Here is a 20,305-nt window from a genome sequence, read left to right as displayed (position 1 = left end):
ACACACACACACACAACACACCCACACACACACACATCCACACCAAACACTCCCACTCCTACTCACAACACACACACCCACTCACAAGAATTCTTACAACCAAAGCACCATCTAGCAGCCAATCAGACAAATTCTGATAAAATCGCCGGCATTAGTGCCAGTATTGAACTTACACATCTGTCAATCAATTGACAGATTAAGCTTACAAATGGTGCAACAAGGGAAGGGAACTATCATGGGGGAAAGCGCCAAGCCATTATGACGACATAGCAAAAAACTTGCTATATCGTTCTTCTAAAGTATAAATTAATTATCTATATTAAATGTGCATTCATAGTTAGGACTAAACAAAAAATTATGTAAACTATATTTTGGTCTACCTTGATTTACGGGGCTGTAGATATTAGATACCAATCCTCATTCTAAAATTCTCAATAACATTAGGTACAAATCCTTGTCTTAAAATTCTAATACCACCAGAAACCAATCCCCAATCTTGTTTTTCACAGTTTTGGAGACCAATCCTTACCTGGCCTCCATTAGCAGCTTTAAAGACTAAACATTTCCATATAACTTTCCCCAAATGTTGTAGCCTCAAACATTATGATCAACACAGTGATTAAATGTTGAACAGTGATTAAATGTTGAACAGTGATTAAATGTTGAACAGTGATTAAATGTTGAACAGTGATTAAATGTTGAACAGTGATTAAATGTTGAACAGTGATTAAATGTTGAACAGTGATTAAATGTTGAACAGTGATTAAATGTTGAACAGTGATTAATATTGATTAAATATTAGAATTTTTAGTTATGGAACAATATACTGAATATATATATACATATATATATATAATTTAAGCCTTCGTATCAAATTAGAATTCGAAATCTGTAGGCATGATAATGTTATGTTATAATATATATGATATATATATTATATATACATTTAAATTTGTTTTTTATTAAAAAGGAACATAAGAAAGAAAACCGCAAACGTCCCAGTGCCTATATGAGACGTCTACTGTGTCTATCTACCAGAGGCATCTACTATGTCTATCTACCAGAGACATCTACTATGTCTATCTAACAGAGGCATCTACTATGTCTATCCACCAGAGGCATCTACTATGTATATCTACCAGAGACATCTACTATGTCTATCTACCAGAGGCATCTACTATGTCTATCTACCAGAAACATCTATGTATACCCACCAAACTCATTCATTTCTGTCTAATCAATGCGTGAAACAAGCCTTCGACGGCACGTCAATAACAAATAATAAAATGGTATACATATGCATTCTATATTTATACATTATCGCTTCAGTATCCATGCTGCATGTCACAGTTGTCCACATTACGGTCTATGCTGGTATGATTCCAGTTGCCATGATTCTTCATGGCAACACTCATCAATAGTATCCATATTGCCATATGGTGATTTAACTACATTCAGTGAATGGAAATGAGATGTCACACATATATAATACAATGCATGCAAGTATAGTACAGGATACAGGCATACGTCAGGCTGCGAGCAGCCGCGTCCAACAGCCTGGTTGATCAGTCCGGCAACCAGGAGGCCTGGTCGACGACCGGGCCGCGGGGACGCTAAGCCCCGGAAGCACCTCAAGGTAACCGCAAGGATACTGGTAAATATCTTCCAATAAGCCACACTTATCCCGCCCTGAGACGCTTGATGCGATCTATATTATTCTACGTGTATCTCTACTAGCCGTGTGGTACGGCTAGTAGTACCTTTGGTACGGCTAGTAGTACCTTTGGTACGGCTAGTAGTACCTTTGGTACGGCTAGTAGTACCTTTGGTACGGCTAGTAGTACCTTTGGTACGGCTAGTAGTACCTTTGGTACGGCTAGTAGTACCTTTGGTACGGCTAGTAGTACCTTTGGTACGGCTAGTAGTACCTTTGGTACGGCTAGTAGTACCTTTGGTACGGCTAGTAGTACCTTTGGTACGGCTAGTAGTACCTTTGGTACGGCTAGTAGTACCTTTGGTACGGCTAGTAGTACCTTTGGTACGGCTAGTAGTACCTTTGGTACGGCTAGTAGTACCTTTGGTACGGCTAGTAGTACCTTTGGTACGGCTAGTAGTACCTTTGGTACGGCTAGTAGTACCTTTGGTACGGCTAGTAGTACCTTTGGTACGGCTAGTAGTACCTTTGCTGCAAGACAGTGGTGTTGTAGCAAAGGTTTTGACATTTCCCCCCTGCAAGGTACGACGCCGCATGGAATGGTATTGTTAATTCGCAATACAATACCTCATACCTCAGTGTATGGGAGGCTTAGCCCAGCGCCTGATACTGCATTGCGCGCGCGCGCGCGCGTGTGTGTGTGTGTGTGTGTGTGTGTGTGTGTGTGTGTGTGTGTGTGTGTGTGTGTGTGTGTGTTGTGTCTGTGTGTGGGGGGGGGATGTTGAGTTTGCATTCCGGCTAGAAGATCGAGGCTCTTGGGCTTCAAGCTAAAGACGATTTGACGTCTCAACTTTCGGTTAGTTTTCTAGTATTGGGAACACGCTCGATCGTGTTCTCTCCCACATTGGTGGCTCCCCCACCACGTCCCGCGCCTCCCACCGAGAGGCGGAATGGGTGGTGTGGGAGGGTTGCTGACGAGGAAGGCCATTATGTTGACATTCGCGGCTCCGACCCATCGTGTCAGGCGGGCATTCACCTGGCGCCGACTGTGACGTCACAAGGGTAAACAAACCGGTGCATTGTGGGTCTCTGAATGCGCGGGAAGTTTGCCATTCGTGGCACCTGTCAACACGCGGTAATTACTGAACAAGCGTCCATAATGTATAGATTGATTTATCGACTCTGACATGGCCTCGCCTTCCTTACCCTAATGCACCACTACCTTACCTTACACTCTTCCCCCTCCCCCCTCCCCCACTTCCCCTCCACTTTGTCCATAACCTCCCTTTATCCTTTACTGACCCCTACCCCTTACTTTTCCTTGTATATCACCTCTTACCCTCCATGTCTTCCCTCCATGCATTCCCTTGCTTCTCACAAATCCATGGGTAAACTAGTAAGTTTACCCATGGATTTATAAACTAGGATGTATCAGTTGATTTTCGGAAATTCACTCAAGAAGAACAGTGTAGCCACTGTATCATTACAACAGATATCATCACTTTCATGCTTTCAGAAGTGAAATACAATATTTGATATTGGTAATATTTGTAGTACATCACTGAGAGTAATCAGGTAATGGGCTCTGACGGCTGAGTGGACAGCGCTCCTTATTCGTAGTCATAAGGGTTCGGGTTCGATCCCCGGTGGAGGCGGAAACAAATGTGTAGAGTTTCTTTCACCCCTCATGTTATATATATATATATATATATATATATATATATATATATATATATATATATATATACATATATATATATTTCTGTGTGTGTGTGTGTGTGTGTGTGTGTGTGTGTGTGTGTGTGTGTGTGTGTGTGTGTGTGTGTGTGTGTGTGTGTGTAAATCACGAAAATTAACCACGTGATGAAAAATGTGACAGTGTCAGACTACGGAGGAAGAATTGAAACAGGAATTTCCTTAAGTACTTTCGTACATTAATACATCTTCAGAAGGAATGAAGATGTATTCCTTCTGAAGATGTATTAAAATATATACTGTGACTCGCAGAGTGCACTCCTGGCAATGGACACACATAGTAGTGACTCCCAGAAAAGAGTTAAAGAGATATTAGAATGAATGGTTTAGCTGCTAAAACCTATTTGAAATTCAATTCCTGTGGATACCATCACATGTTGGCATCTCAAAGCATGGTACTGTTGACATGCTTACAAAGACAGCCTGCCGTAGATCATTAGTAGAAATTAATATAGTTGGTTCATTAGCAGTGACAAAGAGAATATAAATATCAAATATGTACCCAACTCTATTCATAAATGAACCTATTAATCCATGTGATAACTGGGATCATAATAGATTTGATCTCGTATGTAGATAGATTGATTAGAAATCAGTAGATTTCGTAAATGTACCAAGATAGACATTGCATGTTTAGCAGTAAGCCAACACTCTTAAGATATCAATCTCCTGCAATATAGGCATGATTGATGCCTCACAGCCTATCAATCTCCAGTCCGTCTACCTAAAATGAAAGTACTTACAGTATGTTGACCAGACCACACACTAGAAAGTGAAGGCACGACGACGTTTCGGTCCGTCCTGGACCATTCTCCAGTCGATTGACTTGAGAATCGACTTGAGAATGGTCCAGGACGGACCGAAACGTCGTCGTCCCTTCACCTTCTAGTGCGTGGTCTGGTCAACATACTTCAGCCACGTTATTGTGACTCCTCGCCTGCAAATGGTAACTGTAAGTAACCATGGTAAGTAACCATGTGGTCGAAAGTACCAATATGTAGTGATGAACCACCAGAAAGTTAACTTTAGTGTTGAATTTGGACAAAACAGAAACATTTTTAACTGTAGCATAAATAGAGAACCTAACCTAACCTAACCTAACCTAACCTAACCTAACCTAACCTCTGACAAAACTCTACCCATTCGCTAACTCACCTTGACTCAAGGTGAGTTAGACCATGTGTCAGCTGAAGATGTTTCAGGCAGGAGCGAAACGTCGTGCAGATAATACATCATACAGTCACCCATGTTGTGTTGTATTCTCATAACACCACACTGACATAATTCTAAATATCCATAACAAACTGAGAGAACGAGAGCGTAAGAAAAGCTGAATACAGCAGCTGGTAGGTAGGGGGTTAATGGATGGGAAGGGGGGGGGGGATGGGAGAGAGTGGGATGGAGATGGAGAAGTGGAAGAGTAGAGAGAGAGAGAGAGGAGGAGGATAAGAGGAAGCATTTCAAGTGGAATCCGCCGATCGCCAATATTGATACAAGTAGTTGATGGCGCCACACTCCAAGGTGGTGGGAGGGGGGACTAGATGGGAGGGGGGGAGGGGAGGGAAGGATGGGAGGGGGAAGGGGAGGGGGGGGAAGACAGGATAACAACAATTGAGATGGAAATTGGGAGAGAAAAGTGAAAGGGTTTGATGGATGCCATAGTGGGAACCAGCACGTCAGGAGATGAAGATTCTTGACCCCCCCCCCTCCCATCTACCCCAACACCCCCCCCTCCCCATCTTCCCCAACACCCCCCTCCCCTTATACCCCAACACCCCCCTCCCCCACACTCCATTCCATATATGTTCCAAGGTGCCCTGAAATGGTGAAACTCCATGGACTAGACGCCACACCTTTCATCTCAACGTACCTCAAGGGAGTCAATCGTTATTAGAGCTAAATGCTCTTTATCAGGGGCAATGGCACCGACCCCCGACCTGCCCATGATAGTCTCCTGCCACCCACCGGTCACCCTGCAAAGTTGAGTGCCGGTAGCCATGCCGAGAGAGAAATATAATTAAGGTCAAGAACACTGAGATAATTTAAATAACCACGACCAGAAGGGATAACTAAGTAGAGCATATAACAACGGTCCGGTCGATACATGAGAGAGAGAGAGAGAGAGAGAGAGAGAGAGAGAGAGAGAGAGAGAGAGAGAGAGTGAGAGAGAGAGAGAGAGAGAGAGAGAGAGAGAGAGAGAGAGAGAGAGAGAGAGAGAGAGAGAGAGAGAGAGAGAGAGAGAGAGAGAGAGAGTGAGAGTGAGAGAGAGAGTGAGAGAGAGAGTGAGAGAGAGAGAGAGAGAGAGAGAGAGAGAGAGAGAGAGAGAGAGAGAGAGAGAGAGAGAGAGAGAGAGAGAGAGAGAGAGAGCCACACCCTGTTGAGCTTTGCCAGAGTTCATTTGGTTTACAGGAAACAGGTGAACCCGTCCTCAGTGACCCGGTGTGACTGGCAAATGAGAGGGGTGGGGAGGGGGAGGCGGGGGGGGGGGGGTCGTGGGGGGTGAGGGGGGAGGTAGGGAGGGGGTAGTGGGGGCGAGAGGGAGGGAGAAGGAAGTCGAATGAGAGAGAGAGAGAGAGAGAGAGAGAGAGAGAGAGAGAGAGAGAGAGAGAGAGAGAGAGAGAGAGAGAGAGAGAGAGAGAGAGAGAGAGAGAGAGAGAGAGAGAACACTCCCAACGACACACTAACATCAGCAAACAACACCATTTAAGAGACAAATTCGTAAACAACGACCCGACCAAATGAAGAATATTGAACAAAAGAAGGAGACGAGCAAGAGAGCAACGATGACCGAGCTAGGAGACTGGGAACGTCAAGACACAGGCACACAGAATACATTTGATGCCAGAGGCGAGTAGTCACAACCTGCTGGCACACAGTACACCCCCCTACTCACCGTCAGAGGTCCGGCTGTCCAGATCGAAACTGGCTGATTAATACTGCAACATGTTTCAAATGGCAGAGCTACCATTACAACCTCTGCCACAATTGCTCCTACTATTTCAGTCACCTAGGCTCTAGGAGACTCGAACTCTGGACCCCCACGTGTGTAAGGCCCAAGCGCTATCGACCGTGCTATTGAGGGGTCTTAATAAGGAAAGTTTCCATAAGCAGCATCCTGCTGCCAAACTGGAATTTTCCCCTTTCAATAACAACTACTAAATATCGTTCCTGTTACTGTTTTCGAGTCTCCCCTGAAAAAAAAATATCAGGGGAGATATGATCACCACATATAAAATTGCAGGAATACGAACAATTCCACAGGTGGAAACCAAATATCTGAATGAGTTGCAGACACACACACGAGAGAGAGATCTCTTGCATGGCCAGAGCAGTGACAAGATGGAATGAGCAAAACAGTGACTAGGTTGTGTTATCTCGTGTTGGTTCGGGGAATTAATGTCTCCGTAGCCAGGCAGGTCTCTAATTAGGCATCCTGATTGGCGGTCTGGTCAAGCAGGCTGTTAGACGCCGCTGACATATGAATGACAGCCCAGTTGATCAGGTGGTCATGTTCCATACACAGCTTCATGTATATATATATATATATATATATATATATATATATATATATATATATATATATATATATATATATATAGGAAGAGGAAAAGATTAAAGTATTCAGTGAGAATCCACAAGGTCTTCTCTGAACACTATTTATTTTCTTCTTCGAGGATGTGGGTCCCTTTAATTAAACCAGTGGTGGTACCCCTAAATATATAAATATATATATATATATATATATATATATATATATATATATATATATATATATATATATATATATATATAAACCCAGTGAGCACAGGAACCTGTCTATACACCGAGAGGTAGGGTCCAAGAGCTGCAGCTCAACCAATGCAAGCATAATTAGGGGAGTACAAAATAACCCACTTTGTTATCACTTACTAAATTTACTTACAAATCTAGTCTATAAAGTATAATATAATACAATAACTAATGCGATTTAAATTCTCTAATTCAATTATTTGCATTCCAGAGAAAATATTACACCCAATAACTATTTGAAATCAAGAAGAAATAAGTTGAATTAAAAACACATGATAAATGTGGAAAACCATTATGAAGAAAGAAAAGTGTTGGCAATCACTGGGCCATCGGGCAATGATATAGTGTACTAAGAACGAGTCTACCAGCTAGGAAAATGTAAACATGAAATAGTGTACTAAGAACGAGTCTATCAGCTAGGAAAAGAACGAGTCTACCAGCTAGGAAAAGAACGAGTCTACCAGCTAGGAAAAAACGAGTCTACCAGCTAGGAAAAGAACGAGTCTACCAGCTAGGAAAAGAACGAGTCTACCAGCTAGGAAAAGAACGAGTCTACCAGCTAGGAAAAGAACGAGTCTATCAGCTAGGAAAAGAACGAGTCTACCAGCTAGGAAAAGAACGAGTCTACCAGCTAGGAAAAGAACGAGTCTACCAGTTAGGGAAAACAACGAGTCTACCATCTAGGAAAAGAACGAGTCTACCAGCTAGGAAAAGAACGAGTCTACTAGCTAGGAAAAGAACGAGTCTACCAGCTAGGAAAAGAACGAGTCTACCAGCTAGGAAAAAACGAGTCTACCAGCTAGGGAAAACAACGAGTCTACCAGCTAGGAAAAGAACGAGTCTACCAGCTAGGAAAAGAACGAGTCTACCAGCTAGGAAAAGAACGAGTCTACCAGCTAGGGAAAACAACGAGTCTACCATCTAGGAAAACAACGAGTCTACTAGCTAGGGAAAACAACGAGTCTACCATCTAGGAAAAGAACGAGTCTACTAGCTAGGAAAAGAACGAGTCTACTAGCTAGGAAAAGAACGAGTCAACCAGCTAGGAAAAGAACGAGTCTACCATCTAGGAAAAGAACGAGTCTACCAGCTAGGAAAAGAACGAGTCTACCAGCTAGGAAAAGAACGAGTCTACCAGCTAGGAAAAGAACGAGTCTACCAGCTAGGAAAAGAACGAGTCAACCAGCTAGGAAAAGAACGAGTCTACCAGCTAGGAAAAGAACGAGTCTACCATCTAGGAAAAGAACGAGTCTACCAGCTAGGAAAAGAACGAGTCTACCAGCTAGGAAAAGAACGAGTCTACCAGCTAGGAAAAGAACGAGTCTACCAGCTAGGAAAATGTAAACATAACAAAATATCATTAAGAACGAGACAAATTTTGTTGTCTCATTAACAACTAACTATACAGTACGATGGGCATTATAGTAAACAATTAGCAATTGTCAATAGTTTTTAATGAGCGATTTATTAACAATTCTACTGACTGGAAGTGGAGATCCTTCTGAATCGACGTTTATCGGTCGACGTTTAAGTCAATAGTTTTAGATGATTTGCCTGATGGGATATTAAATATTTTGAGAATACTTCCTCACATCAATACAATTCGTCAAATGGAGAATGAAGAACATTGTGAGCCACACAATATATATATATATATATATATATATATATATATATATATATATATATATATATATATATATATATATATATATATATATATATATATACAAACCTAGAAGGGGTACCACCTCTGGTGCAAGTGTAGGGACCCATAGCCTCGGAGAAGAAAATAAAGAGTACTCAGAGAAGACCTTATGGATCCTCACTGAACACTTTGATATTTTCTTCTCCTACCACCCCTATTCTTTTGGTATGTGTGTATATTTATCTTTTATATCGTTTATATATCTTTTTTATATATATTATTTATCGTTTATATATATATATATATATATATATATATATATATATATATATATATATATATAATTGACGATCCCGGGTTCGTTCCCCTCGAAGGAGAGAAGTGTTTAGGCTCGTTTCAACTGATGCCTCTGTTCACCAAGGCCCCCCCTGGAGTTAGACAACTGTTGCACATCTTGCGAGACGGCCCAGCGGGACCTCGATCGCGTTTTCTGTTGCCAAAGAAGGGAATTCTCACACACAAATTGGTAAACAAGAGAGATGTGAAATCTTTGGCGGGGGATGCTGGTGGACTCGTCTGGGAGCGCATCAGTTATCGTCACCTGGGAGATGACAGCTGCCATGGGGTGACCTGCACCAGCATCTTCATCTGATTGTACGGTGTTGAGATGAGAGATGTGTAGTCAAGAGTAAGATAAGGAGATGGACTATGGCAAGGGAGGAGATAACATTCTGAAAGACCAAAACACGTGCAAGGTAACAGAATACTTGGGAGAACACGTGGAAGAGAGAACACGTGGAAGCAGAACACGTGGGAGCAGAGCACGTGGGAGGAGAACACGTAGACAGGAGCAGAACACGTGGAAGGTAGCAGAACAAGTGGAATGTAGAACACGCAGAAGGAAGAACACGTGGAAGGTAGCAGAACACGTTTGAGGAGAACACACAGAAGGGAGGAGAACACGTAGACAGGAGCAGAACACGTGGAAGACAGAGTGGTCAAGGCCTCAGATCCAAATACAAGCCCTCGACGAACGACGTAGAGAACTTAAGCAATGTCGAATGAAAGGCACAGACAGACGCCATGATGCATGCCACTCTCCACCCGTCTATCCCCCCCCCACCCACCCGTCCAACCCTTACCTCCTGTCCCCTCCCCACAGCACCCGTCTCTCTCCCCCACAAGCGCGGGTAACCATTACCCTGGGTGCATGGAGTGGAAGCCTTGTGATCAAAATAGCCGTGGACGCTATCTTTGCTAAAGACATCAGTGCTGGGGCAGGTGTCTTCTGAGTCATCCGCCGCTACACTGCAGATTTCGTCACCATGTCGCCGTGAATAGAACCCTTCCGCCCCCCTAAGTCTTGAACGATATGGATTACATCCTTGTCATAGATGCATTCCTTCCTCTCCCGTTGTCCTCTTACGTCATCTGCTGCTACTCCTTCTCCGAGTTATCCCTGGGAGTGGTTTGTAGAGCGAAGGTTAGCTAGCTACCAAGCGCATATGTTATCAAGCACATACGCTACCAAGCACGTATGCTACCAAGCACATATGCTACCTAGCACATACGCTACCAAGCACATATGCTACCAAGCACGTATGCTACCAAGCACATACGTTACCAAGCACATATGCAACCAAGCACATATGCTACCAAGCACATATGCTACCAAGCACATATGTTACCAAGCACATATGTTACCAAACACATATGCTACCAAGCACATATGCTACCAAACACATACGCTACCAAACACATACGCTACCAAACACATACGCTACCAAACACATACGCTACCAAACACATACGCTACCAAACACATATGCTACCAAACACATACGCTACCAAACACATACGCTACCAAACACATACGCTACCAAACACATACGCTACCAAACACATACGCTACCAAACACATATGCTACCAAACACATACGCTACCAAACACATACGCTACCAAACACATACGCTACCAAACACATACGCTACCAAACACATACGCTACCAAACACATATGCTACCAAGCACTTATGCTACCAAACACATACGCTACCAAACACATACGCTACCAAACACATACGCTACCAAACACATACGCTACCAAACACATACGCTACCAAACACATACGCTACCAAACACATACGCTACCAAACACATATGCTATCTATCATCACGTCAGCAAGGCGGACAATCCCGCATGCTATCATAAATTTATGAGTTTGTATGTACCATTTCTTAATCGTTATCTTAACCTGTACCTCTTCATCATCTTCACATTCCAAAACCCTCCACCCGTTCAAAATATAAGGAAGGCCTCGCTTTTCACAGGTTCGATCCCACATACACACGTAAAAAGACGTACTTAAAATGGTTACTTACGTGTTAAGTTCGTATTACTTTTGGAATAAAATCTATTTATCTATTAAGTAGGTATTACTTTTCAAGAAGGATGTATTTACCTGTTAGCTTTGGATTTATTTTTTCAAAACAGTCTATCTATCTTGTAAGTGTCTATTAGGACAATAATAATTGCATCTTACCTGGATTCTCTCTCTCTCTCTTTCTCGGGCTCACCATAGCCCGTGCTACTTGGGACTCACCTGTAAAGAAAGGAAAAGTAATATTAAATGATTTTAATGATAAATATCAATTCTTCCTCCCTGTTAGTATATTGGATAATTTAGTTTTTTTTAAGCGATTAGGAGACACTTGGTGAGTTAAGTAGTTAAGGTGCCAATTGAAGTTGTTTAAGTGTTGTCAAAAGCTGCATTAATATGAGTGTGTACTCACCTAGTTGTACTCACCTAGTTGTGTTTGCGGGGGTTGAGCTCTGGCTCTTTGGTCCCGCCTCTCATCAGTCAATCAACTGGTGTACAGATTCCTGAGCCTACTGGGCTCTTATCATATCTACATTTGAAACTGTGTATGGAGTCAGCCCCAATCGTGTGTGTGTGTGTGTGTGTGTGTGTGTGTGTGTGTGTGTGTGTGTGTGTGTGTGTGTGTGTGTGTGTGTGTGTGTGTGTGTGTACACTCACCTAGTTGTGCTTGCGGAGGGTGAGCTTCGGCTCTTTGGTCCCGCCTCTCAACCGTCAATTTAGGGTGTGTGCGCGCGTGCGTACGTGCGTGTGTGCGTATCATAGTAATAATGACACCAGCTTTCACGTTCAGAATTCAGAAGTGTCAATCAAAACAGAGCTATCCTTGAAGTACACCACCGGTACTGAGCAGGTGTGGGCTAAGTGCAACATCGGTACTGAGCAGGTGTGGACTGAGTACAACATCGGTAGTGAGCAGGTGTGGACTGAGTACAACACCGGTAGTGAGCAGGTGTGGACTGAGTACACCACCGGTAGTGAGCAGGTGTGGACTGAGTACAACACCGGTAGTGAGCAGGTGTGGACTGAGTACACCACCGGTAGTGAGCAGGTGTGGACTGAGTACACCACCGGTAGTGAGCAGGTGTGGACTGAGTACAACACCGGTAGTGAGCAGGTGTGGGCTAAATACAACACCAATAGTGAGCAGGTGTGGACTGAGAACAACACCGGTAGTGAGCAGGTGTGGACGCTTACTCCAAACCTACCACCCCCTCGGGACACCTGAAGAAAGCCTGTCCACCCGTCCTCCTTCTCTCCTTATAAAGTGCCCTAATCCTAACCTACCAGAGGACCCAAAACAGAAAACGGGAACAGTGTGTGCGTCAATTTCGCGAGCCGCTGCCATTTTCTAAACGGCAATTTTTGCCCGTAGATTGAGTATACGTCAAAATGCGACGTGTGATGCGACGACGGACCTTTGACAAGCCCCCGGCTTCCTGTCCTCGTCGAGGCCACTAGTGTTAGTGGCCCTCCCTCAGGTAAATTCAGGTAAGTCGCAGGTTTCAAAACCCTCTTTTTAATATAAGGGTGATTAGCTACATCTCTTTCATCGTTCAGTAGAGAATTTTATAGACATATTCCACGGATAACTGATCAACCAGGCTGTGATTCCTTAGCCGAGTGCATGCAGCGGGGCTCCAACAGCCTGGTTAATCAGACTGTCAACCAATAATCCCAATTAGAAACCGGGGGGGGGGAACAATTCTGGGAAACTCCTCCAGATAATTCCGAGGTAAAATACGTTTACAGCGACGCCCTTTACATAGCACAAATCCACAAGGGCCGTGACGAGGATTCGAACCTGCGTCCGAGAGCATCCCAGACGCTGCCTTAATCGACTGAGCTACGACATGGTAAAAGAATTGCAACCGGAAATTCTACTGAATTTACTTGGATCCTGCAGCCTCTCCGAGACACAAACCAGGATTTTAAGCAATTCCCCCCCCCCCCATGCACTCGAGCTATGTCAATATCTTTACATAGCATCGCGAGCGACAGTTCCCACTCCACCTGTTACTACTGCAGATTATCTTGAGGTTATCTGGAGATGATTTCGGGGCTTTAGTGTCCCCGCTGCCCGGTCCTCGACCAGACCTCCACCCCCAGGAAGCAGCTCGTGACAGCTGACTAACTCCCATGTACCTATTTACTACTAGGTAACAGAGGCATCAGGGTGAAAGAAACTCTGCCCATTGTTTCTCGCCGGCGCCCGGGATCGAACCCGGGACCACAGGATCACGCGTCCAGTGTTCTGTCCACTCAGCCGCCGGCTCCCTGCTAACAAAGTGCCTCCAGATTATACCACATTTAAAGAAGAGAGATCAAAGACAGCCTCTGAAGATGCTGGGGTACCCGGTAACTTGAGTGCGTCCTCAAGTGCTGCATATATAGGGACTTACTGACGAGCCAAGTCCGTCCTGAGTTCATCGAGCTGTTGAGAAAGGTCCTGACTGGCGGTCAACACCACTCGCTAATTGACTTAGCGCATCATTAAGCAGATAATCAATTCGAGTGGAGTGTTGTTTGTCAATGGGACTAATTAATTGTTGTTTTTACATTCTCTCCCAAACATGGTGAGTATACCCGTCCCAGCGCTGAATGTCTATCAGTCCCAACGGTGAATGTCTATCAGTCCCAGCGCTGAATGTCTATCAGTCCCAGCGCTGAATGTCTATCAGTCCCAGCGCTGAATGTCTATCAGTCCCAGCGCTGAATGTCTATCAGTCCCAGCGGTGAATGTCTATCAGTCCCAGCGCTGAATGTCTATCAGTCCCAGCGCTGAATGTCTATCAGTCCCAGCGGTGAATGTCTATCAGTCTCAGCGCTGAATGTCTATCAGTCCCAGCGCTGAATGTCTATCAGTCCCAGCGGTGAATGTCTATGAGTCCCAGCGCTGAATGTCTATCAGTCCCAGCGCTGAGTGACTACCCCCTCTCCGTCTCAGCGCTGAGCAGCACACTAGACACACACACACACACACACACACACACACACACACACACACACACACACACACACACACACACATCCCAGTCTAATTATAAATACCATTTCGTCTATTAGATTTCATGATTCTATACAAGTGTTCGTATGTCTCAAGACAAATTACATTTTTAGAAGAGTACGATATGGAGAGGCCTACACGAGGTTCACAAAATTAGGGTTGTAAGTGAAGTTTAATTCATTTATTATGCACCCTATACCCATCTTGTGGGCGGTTGTGGAAAGGGTTAAAAGCTCATTTATTGATTTATGATTTAAGTGAGAGTTACGAGTGAGAGTTACGAGTGAGTTACGACTAAGAGTTACGAGCTCACCAACACCACTACCAGTGTTGGTGAATTGTATTTGTTACGAATAGCTTCTAATTATAATTTTAACTTTAAGTTATATCTTGTCCCAGGGCAAGATAATCAAGGGACCCGGGTTCGAGCCCCATCCCGGGCAGGACAAGAACAGTTGGGGACATTTCCTTCCACCCCTGATGCACCTTTGCACCTACCCATAAACAGGTACCCGGGATTTGGGCAACTTTGCTGAGTTTGCATCTTGGGTAAGGAGAGTGACTGACCTAGGGTAGGCTAGGGTAGGGTGGGGTGGGGAGGGGTTGACCTCGATAGGCCTAAGCACAAGCTTCCTGTCCTCCCCCCCCCCCCCGACAAAGGGAGTCAACCATCAGATCAGCGTGACCATCAGATCAGTGTGACCATCAGATCAGTGTGAATTCTGCAAAGGACGCAGCGATCCAGTGCTCAGTAACATTTTGTCCAGGCACAAGTCTGTTTACATATGGTATTTCCATCATGGTATTAAACGCATCCATGGATGATGCTGAGGTCCCAGCGTGTGGATAATTTATTCCTCAAGCTCTGGAGTGTAATGTGGAGCCTCGGTTGTGATTTCTTTGAGCCAGGGGAGGGGGGAAGCTAAGTGCACCTAGTAGTCAGTAGGCACCTGGGAAGGAGATAGGCGGCTGCTGAGAGATCTCGGTAAATGTACCAGACTTCCTGTCACGCGACAGTGGGAAACCAGGACTCCTCAAGAGGCAATAACGTGTGCTGGAAGACTGTATCTCTGCTTGCAGTGTGTGTGTACTCTCCATGCTTCACGTGCTTGTGGTCAAGTTTCTCCTCACCACATCCTGGCTCACTACAGCACCCTCCTCACTCCACTCACTCCTTACTCCACTCACTCCTCACTCCACTCTCTGTCCACTCACTTCTCACTCCACTGCTCTATATGGCGCCCAAGTGGTTACTGAACACTATATTTTAGCTCGTTTAAAATTAAATTCATTCCGGGAGTTAAAGTAATCAGTTGTAACGTGACTGTGTAGGCTTCGAGAGTTGTTCTACAGCTTTTGCTGATAGTTGCGTGGTCTTTCCGGCTATTTGTCTTCGTATCCTGAAAGCACACACACACACAGCCATCACAGTCAGGCTGATCCGGTAAATTTAGCAGAAACTTGTCCAGAATGAGGAGTCGTGGAGCTCTGATGATCTCTAATTGTTTTTATGGCACTCGGACTTTTCACTGGATATATTTTGCACTTCCTACCATGTCTCTCACTCCAGTATGTTGTCATTTTAGTGTGAAGTTTGGAAGGTGTTCTTGCAGTATATTCCATGTGTATGTTGTGCTGTATCTCACGCCTCTCCGTCCCAAGGAGTAGAGTTTAGGTGCTTCCCGCCAAACACACACCGAAACTACGACGTTGGTACAACGTTCGAACAACTTTTAACACCTCCTAACCAGTTATAACAACCAATATAGCAAGTTGTAACAACGTTCTAATACGTCATAAACACATTAAGCCAAGATGTAACAACTTTATTACAAGTTGTAACAAGCGGAACATAGAGACAGTTTCAGATTGTGTTTCCAGGGTTGCAGTTGGCTCAGTTGTCTAAATGCTTCAAAGGTGTTATGTTTGCAGTAAAGGAACTCTGCACGCTTTCCTCCTCTTTCAAGCGTAGGTTAGACATATATATGAGTGGGATTGGGTGGATATAAATAGGAGCTGTCTCGTATGGGCCAATAGGCCTTCTGCAGTTACTTTCATTCTTATGTTTTCTTAAAAAAATCCACAACACATTAACAAACTACAACCTGGACAAACCTCTCCTAGGCCTAATATAAGCAGTCCCAGGCCTAATGTATTGCTTTGTAATGTATATATATATATATATATATATATATATATATATATATATATATATATATATATATATATGTGTGTGTGTGTGTGAATGAAAGCTGCATGAACGCGCAAGCCATATATCACTAAGATATATATATATATATATATATATATATATATATATATATATATATATATATATATATATATATATATATATATATATATATATATATATATACCAGTACATGTTGATATGTTCTCAGGAGCTACAGTCGAATTGTGTATAAATATACTCCACACATGCTATATGTGTAAGTATTTTTCAAGGATAAGCTATATGTATTTACCCTTTTGTGGTTGCGGGGGTTGAACTCTGCTCATTAGGTCCGCCTCTCAACTGTTAATCAATGATCATTTTTTTTCCACAAACACACATACACACACCAAAAAGCAACCCGTAGCAGCTGTCTAACTCCCAGGTATCTATTTACTGCTAGGTAACAGGACAACAGGAAGGGGGTGAAAGAAACTCTGCCCATTTATTTTCCCCCATCGCCGGGATCGAGCCCCAGTCCCAATAGGATTACGAGTCCTGAGTGCTGTCTACTCAGCCACCAATCGCCCTGTGATATGTATGTGTATGTGTGTTTATGTGTGTGTGCATATGTGTGTGCAGGTGAGGACCAGAGAGTGGGCAGAGTGGGTGTGGGCAGAGTGGGTGTGGGCAGAGTGGGTGTGGGCAGAGTGGGTGTGGGCAGAGTGGGTGTGGGCAGAGTGGGCGTGGGCAGAGGGTGGGGTGCTGGCAGGCGGCATCCTGGGTCAGCAAGTGTTTAACGACTTGACTCTTCCTTCGGGACTCGCAGCGACGTTGAGAAATGTGACCTTCAGCCCAGGTGTGGTAATGAGCTCACCTGGCTATTAGCTCTCTCACCCTGCCTACCCCTCTCTCCTCCTTGTCCTATCTCCACCCTCTTAGTAGTCTTGCTAACTTAAAAACTCAACATTTCAAGCGAAGTGTGTTGAGATGTAATTATAAGATTGGTTGGTAATGGATTAGACAATTTATATCATGTAAGGAAGTCCTCTACATCTGTCTTATACACTGTTGGTGCCTGTTTCTCCCTCATGCTAAAAAGAATTTATATGACGGATGTATGAATAATATTAGCAACGAGTTATTATTTAATATATACAACCTTTCTATACTATATTATTCAATTTTTCTTCTCTGGACTGATATGTCCCCTTGTACCCTACTCATGGCCGTGGTAAAAATAGTAATATTCTAATATATGGTAATATATGCATGTTGCATAAAATTTTTATCTTATTTTTAAGTATTATATCATTTAATGTTTCACTCCCGTCTCCAATCCACAGGGACTAGAACTCAGATTTTTTTTGTAAATTTTTTTAAGTATTTTAGTCTTGGCCGACTTCTGTAAAGCGACGCACATAATTCTTATTATGGCATATACACATTACCACTCGTCTCTCTCATTATAATCTAAATTATCATTGAACAAATCCACAAGGGCTGTGACGAGGATTCGAACCTACGTTCGAGATCATCCCAGACGCTGCCTTAATTGACTGAGCTACGACATGGTCACAATCCCCCTTGTGGATTTGTTCATTGATGCATCATGCTATTGTGATTTCTGTGTGTAAATTATCATTATTATTATTATTAATTAGGCAATACGTTGGGTGTGATTAGTGGCTGTATGCAAAATATAAACTGTAATCATACCCTATGTAATATTTGTATCTATAAAATAAAATGTGTGTGCCTGTCCAAACTTGTTGGCCAGATGTTTGGGATTACCCTCAGCCAACTCAACTTTGTATGTTGATTGCTGTAGAAAAGGTGCCCAACATGGGCGGGACGGGGCCAGTCATACTGATCCTGTAAAAAAGGGGGATTGTATTCTCCTGCAACCTCCCCAAGATATCTGTGGAAGGAGGCAGGACAAGTTCTTAGTACTCCTGACCATCTTGCGAGATGGGGGATTTATTAGCATTAACTCTAGATACACACTATGTAACCTTTCATATAATCTAGGACTGCTGCACAAATTCAGGTGTATGTTAATAATAATATTATACAAGTATTCGGGTTTGGTGCAAAAAATGCTGAAACTTTTAGATGCTTGGGTTGACCCCAGGCACTGCAGGGGTGCCCGGTTCGCACTCAGAAAGTTGCACATTGGCACCTTTTAATGGGTGCAATGGAGCCTTAATGGGTGCAATGGGGCCAACCCCAATCAGCCTATAACAATCACTACCCGCCACCAATCTGGTTTCCATCCTTGGACAGACAGACATTTCCTTTTATATAGATTATAAAATACCAATAATACATTATTATTTTAATAATATTAGTATTTCTCGATCACCAACACAATCATGACCTGTATTGTGGTCAGGATTGTTGACGGCCTCAGAAGAGCCTCCTGCCCAACCACTTGGGCTGGACGGAAGGGTCTCGCTTCTTACAGGTCGGCGTTCTATCCCCCGACCGACCAAGTGGTTGGGCACCCCTCCCCCCTTCAGAGGAGCCTCCACACCTGCTGGCATAGACTCTTGAGATGAAAGTATCTGATACACTGAGACATGATATTGGCGGAGTCGGTCCTGCGAGGGTGAGTCCGAGTGTGTGTGTGGAAAGACCTAAGTGAGGGGTGACCACAAGGTTAAGTGAGGGGGGGGGGGGGGGAGAGGACCTTAGTACTCACCTAGTTGTATTCACCTAGTTGTACTCACATAGATGCGCATGCGGCGGTTGAGCTCTGGTTCTTTGGTCCCGCCTCTCAACTGTCAATCAACTGGTATACATATTCTTGAGCCTACTGGGTTCTATCGTATCTACATTTGAATCTCGGTATGGTTTCAAATGTAGTGAAAGACACCCTGTGTTTTTACTTTTTTTTTTTTTTGGGGGGGGGGGAGGGGAAAGTGAAGCTTAACGTTTAGAAATGTGGAATATAGTGTGAGGTCTATGATAGCAGGCGTACTGTCCGCCTTGCTGACACGATCCTTGTGTGTATGGTAGCTAAGCTTGCTCCCTTGTGTCAGGGACCTGTGTGTGTTTGTGAGGCTTGTTTTATGTATTTTGTTTTCAACAAAATACAGGTGTCTATAGATGAATATTGTGTACCATTCACCCACACCTACACCCAGCTGCATATTTATATTGTTTTGATGCATTTGAAAGTTGTTTGTGGTTTCTAATGCCATCTTGAGGCATTAGAAACTGGTGGACACTAGTTTCTAATGGACAAGGACAATTTCAGTTTCTAATGAAACAGGACAAACACCTTGTTGGTGAGCAAGGTGGTTGTCCTGGGTGCCAGTTATTTGAGTGACACCCTTTGAGTACTCACCTAATCACCTAATTCACCTAATTGTGCTTGCGGGGGTTGAGCTTTAGCTCTTTGGTCCCGCCTGAGTGATGTCTTCCCTATGTTAAGGAGGGGGACAGGTCAGCTGCTTATATGTTGAAAAGTGCGGGCGATAGACAGCTTCCCTGTGGTACTCCACTTTTCAATTTGATTGTGAGGGTGATGACAATGGTGACGGGGAGCAGAGTGAAGGTGATGACAAGGGTGAGGGTGAAGGGGGGAGGGGGGGTTAGTGAGGGTGATTGTGAGGGTGAGTGTGGGGGAGGGGGGGGGGGTAAGCCCAGAGGGTCCTGCACCCACTGGTTGCTTGCAAGAGTCACCTTGCACTAATGCCCAGCCGGCCAGCCCACCCACACTCCTACCTCCTGGTGGGAGTCAGCAGTCTCACTCTCCCACCCACACCCACAGTCCTTCCCGTACGTGGAGTCACCCGTCTCACTCTCCCACAGTCCTTTCCGTACGTGGAGTCACCCGTCTCACTCTCCCACCCACACCCACAGTCCTTCCCGTACGTGGAGTCACCCTCGCAC

The 20,305-nt window shown here is 44.0% G+C and overlaps 1 protein-coding gene across 1 annotated transcript; it reads right to left on the bottom strand.

The window, feature by feature from the left end:
- Positions 1-1,713: 1,713 nt before the first annotated feature.
- Positions 1,714-2,250, bottom strand: LOC138358822 (oviduct-specific glycoprotein-like). Its single transcript, XM_069316999.1, has one exon. The coding sequence runs from the start codon at positions 2,248-2,250 to the stop codon at positions 1,714-1,716; it is 537 nt and encodes a 178-aa protein (XP_069173100.1).
- Between the last annotated feature and the right edge of the window lie 18,055 nt (positions 2,251-20,305).

The sequence above is a fragment of the Procambarus clarkii genome, chromosome 86, assembly GCF_040958095.1.
Source record: "Procambarus clarkii isolate CNS0578487 chromosome 86, FALCON_Pclarkii_2.0, whole genome shotgun sequence".
In the NCBI taxonomy this organism is placed as follows: Eukaryota; Metazoa; Arthropoda; class Malacostraca; order Decapoda; family Cambaridae; genus Procambarus; species Procambarus clarkii.
The sequence above is the reverse complement of the archived record's forward strand: the minus strand, read 5'-3'. Positions and strand labels throughout refer to the sequence as shown.

Coding starts and splice junctions, on each gene's coding strand:
- LOC138358822 (XM_069316999.1), bottom strand. CDS start 2,250: ATGCGGCGTCGTACCTTGCAGGGGGGAAATGTCAAAACCTTTGCTACA.